At 50.1% G+C, this 8,758-nt stretch overlaps 1 protein-coding gene across 6 annotated transcripts in view; it reads right to left on the bottom strand.

The window, feature by feature from the left end:
• TDRD7 (tudor domain containing 7) overlaps positions 1 to 6,071 on the bottom strand; it is a 49,329-nt gene extending 43,258 nt beyond the window's left edge. Inside the window, exons 1-2 of one of the 6 annotated variants that reach the window (XM_040089473.2) lie at positions 5,925 to 6,071; positions 1,159 to 1,383 (exon numbers count right to left, since the gene is read on the bottom strand). In XM_040089473.2, the coding sequence (XP_039945407.1) occupies positions 1,159 to 1,365 (207 nt within the window). In that variant the 5' untranslated portion in view covers positions 1,366 to 1,383; positions 5,925 to 6,071. The other 5 variants (XM_040089467.2, XM_040089470.2, XM_040089469.2 and 2 more) reach the window with 5 other exon arrangements.
• Between the last annotated feature and the right edge of the window lie 2,687 nt (positions 6,072 to 8,758).

Here is an 8,758-nt window from a genome sequence, read left to right on the forward strand (position 1 = left end):
AAATTCTGATGTAAATATGCAGAAGGGGAACCTGTTGCTCAAAACCAGTCACATTTCCAGGTACCAGGACAAAACACAGGATACCTCTCACTGTATTCTCGCCACACAGCTAATGAGGGAGAGCTAGTTCTGAGTTCCCAGAGGTCATCTCAATTCAGCTGAGCAAAGAAGCTCAGCCTTAAATCCTGTTTCTTCAGACCTGCTATGACAGCCACACATTGTGCCAAACATCCACTAGTTTTTTTGCTCTGCCTGAGGCTACAAAGACTTTGGGAACCCAGACATAGCTCCAGCAAGGGAGAGGCTTCAAGCTTGCCATGCAGATCATCTGCAAGTCACACAGCTACACACCAGCTACCAAGAGAATGCATTCTGACTTCAAACCAAGAAGTCCAGACTACTGGGCAAGGAGGTTTGTGGTCCTAGCAAGCTGCTTCCTAGGTGGCAGCTACCAGGAGATACAGGCTAGTGCAGCAAGAGCAAGGAATAAGGGACAACTCTTCTACCACACCAATCCTCTGCTAAGCTCTGCATCTCCTTCTTGATCTGTGTGATGACCCTTTATTTCTTGCATGCTTGCCAAGCTGAGGCGCTTGGAACTGGTGCAGCAAGGCACCTCACTTATTTGAGCTCCTCCTCACTTCAGCACATATTTGCAGTCCTGTTGCACTGCAACCCATAACAAACAAGAATCCTAAGTCCAAAGCAAGCACTGTCAGACTTACAAGGAACAGCACCTAAGCATTTCACTGTAGGTAAAAAATTATGCTAAACCCCACTGAGAAGAGATGATTAACACACACAAGTTAACCTTGTTTAAGGTCCCAGGACAAGCCACTAAGTATCTCCTCCAAAGTCAGAAATGCTGATAAAGGGACCAGATCTCCACAGTCACACAAATGATCTTTCCATACAGAATTCACATTTCCAGGAAAAAGCCCTGCAGCTTTACACTTTTTGCATACACAGCCTTGAGTCTGGAGGGCAGAGACAGGAAAATAAGGAGCACTCAGTATCTTATGTCACAGCTTCCACCTCTCCCAGAGTCAGTACACCTATGCACGCCACAGAAATCCACAGCACAAAAGGAGGTAAAGCTATGAACCAGGAACATTCTGCAAACACAAAAGCCATTTCTGAACCATAATTGATTCTTACCTCTCCCATTTTGTTCTCTTCCATTCTGACCACTCCTGGGACACTCTCCAAGTAGCCTTCCAGTGTGTCATATCCTAGTTGCCTGAAGGGAATCAACTCATTGGTAAGGGATCTGTATTCACTCTGAAGTTCTGACAAATGTATGCCACTTTTAAAGGCATGAAGAACAGCTCGTAGGGTTTTTGCAACGAGTTCTGGTTCCTGCATCTTCACCTATACCCCTTCCTCCAAAAGAAAAAAGAAGGGGAAAAAAGCATTTTTACGTACACACGTTAAAATCACCGCCTTTTACTATTCAAGCTCCCTCCCCCAACAAGCTAGAATGCAGCAACTCAGTGGCTGATCTCTGGAGACAGTGATACTTCTGGGTGGAGTTGTAGGGCCGTAGTTGTGCAAGCCAAGCATAATATAGTATAGGACACACGGGCCATGACATTGTCAAAAAGTGCTGACAAAGGAGCACAAGCAGCCATCATGCACAGGGTGGCTCTGCCAGACAATTACAAAGGGGCCACAGGACTAGGAGAGGGGCAGGCATTGCTAAGCAATTGACCTACCACAGAAAAGTACTGGATACTGTACCTGGGACAGGGCAATTCTGGTGGGTAACTGGGGAATGAGAGGCACTCTGGAAAGTGGCCGGGGGGGTCCTGCCAATAGGAAGCTTAACATGAGCCAGCAGTGCCCTGGCAGCCAGGAGGGCCACCTGTGTCCTGGGGTGCATCAGGCACAGCATCATGGCCAGGCAAGGGAGAGGATTTTCCTGCTCTGCTCTGCGCTGGGGTGGCCTCACCTCGAGTGCCGGGGGCACCTCTGGGTACCACAACATAAGAAAGACATTGTGTCCAAAGGGGGGCAACAAAGATGATGAAGGACCATGAGGGGAACCTGCATGAGAAGTGGCTGAGGTAACTTGGTCTGTTCAGACTAGAGAAGAGAAGACTGAGGAGAGACCACATTGCAGTCTACAACTTCCTTGTGAGGGGAAAAAGAGCGGCAGACACTGATATCTACACTCTTGTGACCAGTGACAGGACTCAAGGGAATGGCCCCTTTGTCTCAAAGTTGTCTCAGAGAAGGTTTTTAGGTTGGGTATCAGGAGAAGGTTCTTCACCCAGAGGGAAACTGAGCACTAGAACAGGTTCCCCACAGAACTGGTCACAGCACCAGGTCTGACAGAGATCAAGAAGCGCTTGGACAATGGTCTAAGGCACATGGTGTGATTCAGTGAGTCTCCGGCACAGGGCCAGAAGCTGGATTTAGATGATCCTGTGGGTCCTTCCAACTCAGGATATTCTGGGATTTGATGACACCTTACTACCTGCAGGGCTAGAACTTCCACTGAAAGTGAGAAAGGGCATAACCACCACTGCCTGCCACAGCACCCCACACTCTGAGGTGCGGGGTGTCCCTCTAGAGAGACCAGAGCTGCTCCGAATGCCCTGAGCCTGCACCTGCACCAATGCCCACACCTCAATTCCACCAAGGAAACAGCATGCATTTGGGGCATGCAACGTCTTACCCACAAGCGCACAACGCCTCGACTCCAGAGACTCTTCAGAGAGAAAACACAACTTACGTCCCCAGGCACGTGATCCTCTGACACAGGAATTTTTTCTGGCCTTCTGTTTTTTCAACCTGTGCTGCTCATATTTGGTAGGACCATGGGATGCCCAGAGCCTGCCCCAGGGATATGCACACTGCATGACCATCCCACCGGGCTATGCCTGGACATGGAGCCTTCTCAGCCTGCAGCGAGGGACAGACCTCTTCCGGGGACATGACACGGTGCTTGCTGAGGCCTGCCTGGTGGCCACCTCACACAGCTCCACAGCCCTTGGGCACGTCCCAGCACTCTGTGGCAACTCTTGGCTGCTCACCGAACAGCTCAGTGTTTTTTCTGCAGCCATGCAAAGCAGGAGGCCTCGACCTGCCCTTTATTTAGGTGCAATGCATTTCATTCACATCTACAGAGTCATTCCATCAGCTCTGAAGAAAGACTGCCTTATCTACCTCAGGCTTACGATTTTACCATCACAAATGTCTCATTTATATACCTCTAGAAATGTATATAATTAGCATATCTAAGTGTACATCTACTGATTCACTCCTTCATAGTGATAGCTCTAACTACCTACATACCCTGTGCAAGTGCTGCATATAAATATTCTGCTCTCTGAGTACTTCCTGGTACAAGGACGCAGGAGCTGCAGCACGGAACAAAATGGCACCTCCCTCCCACAAAATGGTGGCAGAACCCTTCCAGCCAGGCCTCTGGCCCCAAAGCCTGGGCAGCGCGGGAGGCGGCTTCAAAGCGGGAGCCAGCACTGCCTAAAGCCCTCCCAGCCCCCCAACTCACAGGCCTGCACACACTCGGGGCTTCTCCAAAAACACCCAGCTACGCCCACGGAACCTCGGGGAGCGCCAGCCACAAGTGCTGCAGGGCAGGCTCCCTGCTCCCAGCTGGGCATCCTCCTCCCAGGCGTTCGCTCAACGCAGGAACCTGCCTGCCACAGGAACCTGCCTGCCACGGCTGCGGACCAAAGCTGCACGGGGCTCTCGCACAGCCCAGCAACAACCCTGCCCTCAAAGTGTGTGCTGCACTCAGGCTCCAGTCCAACACTGAGCACAGCACGCTGGCGCACCTCAAACGCCTCGTCTTTGCCCCCCGTTGCACTCATGTGCAACGTGAGCAGAGCCAATGCTTCGGGAGAAGGCCACCTCACCCTCCTCAAGATGCTCCAGCTCTAGGCTCAACACCAGAGTGCCCCTCCTCCAGCACACCAAGGCCAGCAACTGCTGCCCACGGACCTGCGTGAGGCTCTCTCAAATCTGCACTGCTGCCACGAGGGACCCCGTGAAAGGCTGGTCTGCCTGCTCTCCGCAGAAAAGACCCCCCCCCCATCACCGCTTCCCTTCCTGGGGAAGCCACCCTGGGCAACAACGCACCAAGTCCAAAACAAAGAGAAATCCCAATCCTCAGCACATTTCACATGCCGCTACACACACTTCAGTCTCTCCCTTCCCGCAGCCAGCTTCACGACGCTCCAGCTCCGGGGCCAGGCAAGCAGGCACAGCATCAAGTCCTTTTCTGCGCCGTTCCTTGAACACTTTCACTTTAGGCACACACAGCACTTTACTAACTCAACCATACCTCTCGCTCTGTACACTTATATTTGCACACAGGTACGCTCACGTCCCTGCACCCATACAGACAGCACAGCCAATACGCGTCCTCACACACACACGGTTCATTAACCCTGCAATTTCTGCCCTTGCTGCTCCAGCGGCTCTCACTGACTGACCATGCAACAATCCCTCAGCAACAGCCACCCTCACAGCTGCCCTCTGCTCAACACAGGCACTGCCCAGGAGGAGGAGCACATGCTGAACCTGCACATCTCCACACAGCAATGGGCAAATCTACACTGGGACTTGCATCCTTCTCATCCTTTCAGAGACTTTGCGGCTGGTGCACTGAGCTTCAAAGAGTCAGAAGACACGACTGCCACCTGCCAGAAGAAAAAGACACACGAGGTTCATATCTCCTTTGGACCAACTCAGTTTCAAATGACGTCATGCATCAGAAAAATGTGTAAGTGGTGTAAAGTCCTAAACATACAAAAAAATCCCAAACACTCAAGCACTGAGAACTACAGCAAAAAATGCAGTTCTGTCTACAATTGTGTTTCAAGCCACATTCATTCAGGAGATACGGAAAAGCTGACGAGAAACTTTTTGCGGCCTTTTTCTCTCCTATCTCTAAAATAATAGACACTGTTTCTTATTTGGTTAACATGGCTCTCGAAAGTTCTCTTGCTTAAATCATCTGAGTTTATCTTCCTGCTCAGATGAAATGAACAGTACATGTACTACATCCAAGGAGTGGTGAAGAAAATTTAATATAACCTGGAATGGCGGTTTCAAAAGTTGATTCAAAAGAAAAAACTTCACTAAAAATAAACCGGAGGATCACGGGGGAATGTCATCATGTCAATATCAGACATGTTAGTTGTATACCAATACAACAGTCGTATCATATCAGAAATAGCAAATGGCATATTGTAAAGGCTATCCCCCTAAACTATATTGTGAGGAGTAGTCACAAGGACAAGTTAAACGAAGTGACAGATAGTAGGGTACAACGGTTAAACTGAATTAAGTCTCAACCCACACCTTACAATCTTCCCATTCCTACTGTCAGCAATTACGCCGAAGACTTGCAAGGCAGCAACGGTGACAACACCGATACATTAACAGAAAGCTACACAGCTCAGAGTAGCTTCCGAAGCTTTTTAGAAATCGTTTTTGAGTTAAGCTGCTTTAACATTAGGTCATTCAGCAGTTAAGACATTTTCCCGGCGGAAAAGACAGCAGGACACTTCATTGGAAACAGAGCCCGAGCCGCTTCATGGTAACTAAGTCAGCGCACATCACTCAAACCACCGCTGGCAGCATCTGAACCGAAACTTTCTTCAGCATGCTCAGAAAGCATGATATGGGCTGCGGATCATTAGCCAGGCTAACGTAAAGAGGAAATACGGATAGCTCCCACGCAAGGAGGAATGCACGCCCTGGTAGCCTCGCTTTTCGCAGACTACAAACGCTCCCCTGAGTGACTCCCAAGGTAGAAAGCCTCCATTAACCCGCTGAAGACGGGACAGTTTCTCTGTCACCGCGCAGACACCGAGGAGGAGCAGCCTCCCGCTGGCTGGCAGCGCCTGTCCCTCCGCGCTGCCTTTTCCCCTCAGACCGCGAGGACTTACGCCAGGCGGGGCTCTGCTTCTTCCTTTCCACTTCCTCCACCCGGGGCTTTCAGGCACCGGCCAAAACCTCTTCCCGTGTTGCCGCCGCAGCCGCCGCGGGCCGGGCTGGAGCCTGGCGGAGCCGCCGCCTCCCTGCGCGGGGCCGGGGACTGAAGGGCACCGCCACCGCCGAGCCGGCCCGGGCTCCCCCCGCCCGCCGTTGTGAGGCCCGGCCCCACCGCCGCCTCCGCCCCGCGCGCTCCGGCCCAGGCGCCTGCGCACCGCCCATCTCCTGTCGCTCCCGGGGAGCGCCACGTGTGTCCTCGGCCCGTGGCACCTCCCGTCGCCGTGTCGTCTTCTCACGGAAACGGCGAAGTCTCAGTCCCGTCACAAAGCAGCAGCCAAAGTCTCTTTCCAGAGGGAGTGGCTAAGGAAAAACAGCTCCGTGCTTCTCTTCTGCAGAGAATCAAGAGTGTTAAGGGGTTAGAAAGGGCCTTAATGATCTAGTCCCAAGCCCCCCTGCCTTGGGCAAGGACACCTCCCACCGGAGCAAGTTGCTCAAGACCTTATCCGTCATGGCCTTGAACTCTGCCAGGATTGGGGATCCACAGCCTCCCTGGGCAGCGTGTCCCAGTGTCTCATCACTGGGGAGTGAAAATACAAACTCTTGATTTGGGGTTAATGTGTTAAGTGTTGTAACCTCAAGTTCACCCACTGTTATAGTTGCAGAGGTTATGTGTTCACATTAAAAGGTTTACTGTTGTTAATTACTTAAACCTTGATTGTTATGTACCTGTATCCCTATCCCTACGCGTACCGCTTCTGCTGCTCCCGAGAGGCTGTGCGCCGGAGGGCATATGCAAATTAAGGTATACAAAATGCAAAAGACCCCTAAAGACCGAGCTATCGTAACAAAAAAAGAACTGAGGGTAACACCTCCAACACGGGAAATTAAAAGGAACCTCTGATCAACAAATAGAACTGGCTTCTGAGTTGTCACCATAACTACGGGCATCCGGCCAGAATGACACCCCTGGACTGCGGGCCGGCGGCCGGGTTTGTGAGAGGTCTCGCGAGGACGGAGGCCCCATCTCTGCCGCGTGGCAAGAAGGAAGCCATCTTCTCCTCTAACTCGGCCACGGGAGCGACGGCGGTGTGCGCGGCCGCTCGGGCCCCCACCCAGAGCTGTCCTAATAAAGCCTTTCGCAAAGGAGCTCGTCTCCTGGCCCATTCTTAGCAATCACCTTCACAGAAAAAGCATTTCTGCTTAATACCCGATCCAATGTTTCCCTCTTTCAGTTTGTACCTGGTTATCTTTGTCCTGCTGTTACAGTTCCTAACAGTGCCTTTTTGGCTTTCCTATATAGCCCTTCAGATACTGGTTGCAATGCCATCTCACGCATCTTTAAGTCTTCAGGTTGAAAAGCCCACGGCTTTCTCAGCCTGTCTTCACAGGGAAGGTGCTCCAGTCCTTCCATCAACTCTGTGGCCCTCTGAACTTGTTCCAATGGTTCCACATCCTTAGGTTGGGAGCACCAGAACTGTATGCAGTACTCCTGCAGCTCTTTAATTAATTCACTTAAATGCCTCAATTTCAGAATACCAAAACCCACTGAATTTAATTCTGCAGCTGGAACTCTCTCTTGTCACCTTGTACAAAAATTACTCCACAGGTGCCTGTTCCATCAAGGAGGTGTTGGTGAGTGCCTGCCTGCGCTGCCTTGGGCCTGCAGCTCCTTCTTAGGAGGGCTGTGCTTGCCCGGCCCATATCCAGGTTGCTGCCAGTCTCCAGGTGGTGTGCATCTGCATAGGCACCTTGGGCACTGCTGCATATTTGAAAGCTGTAGACCCACAAGTTCAGCTTTCACTGTGCTCTCCAGTGTTCCGAGCACATGGCTGATTTGTTCCCCCTGCGAGTGGTTACTAGGAATGGAGAGCCCCTCCGCATCCTGTGTCAAGGGAACCCTGCATGTTGCCTGCAACAGCATTCCTCTCTCTGTAGATGGTCAGTTACAGTAAAAATGCACATTAAGTTTTGCAGACTTTAGCATTTCCAATGTATTTCAGAATCATAATACAGTTGTGAATCTCATAAGCGTCCTCTAGAATATGCATACTGTTACAATGCTGTCTTTAGCTGCGCATAGGAGGGCATATGTGTGTTGTGGTCAGCTTGGGACTGGAGCATTCCTTAAAGGTTCTTTGTTCATAGTTTTTTGACATTTTTGTACTTAATTGTGCTAAATCTAGTTGTCATAGCTAAAGTAAGTAAAACAAGGTTGTAGGCCAAGAGAACTTTGTACAGATCAAGCTTCACAGCCAGCAGCCCGAGGCCTTGTAATAGTACCTGCACCACTCTCCAGAATAGTATCCTGGGCCTTGAAAAGCAGGTTTGTTTGTTTGTTTGTTTGTTTGTTTGTTTGTTTGTTTTGTTTGGTTTTTTTGTTTTTGTTTTTGTTTTTGCTTTTGCTTTTGCTTTTGTTTTTTCCTTCTCTTAGTCTAATGTGGCCATAATTTTGTGTATATATTTTATAATTGTTGGACACACTTGTTCTATGTCAAATGAGATACTTAGATATTTGCAGCACTAATACAATGATGTAGTTAGAGAAACAGGGGCCAGGTGTGAAGGTCTTGAGATGCAAGAAGCAAAGAGAAGTACAGGCATGAAGTGTGAAGAGATGGTGTCACAGAAACTGCAGGAAAACAGAAACTCTCCAGCAATATGTTTTCAGTGTTAGAGAATCAAGATATTCTTTTATTCTACCCAGGTTGTTTTTCTGACCAGCATTTGCAACAGAAGTAATTTCATCCTTGCATGCCTGGATTGTGTAGTGAAAATCATTCCATCACAC

The sequence above is a fragment of the Hirundo rustica genome, chromosome Z, assembly GCF_015227805.2.
Source record: "Hirundo rustica isolate bHirRus1 chromosome Z, bHirRus1.pri.v3, whole genome shotgun sequence".
Classification (NCBI taxonomy): Eukaryota; Metazoa; Chordata; class Aves; order Passeriformes; family Hirundinidae; genus Hirundo; species Hirundo rustica.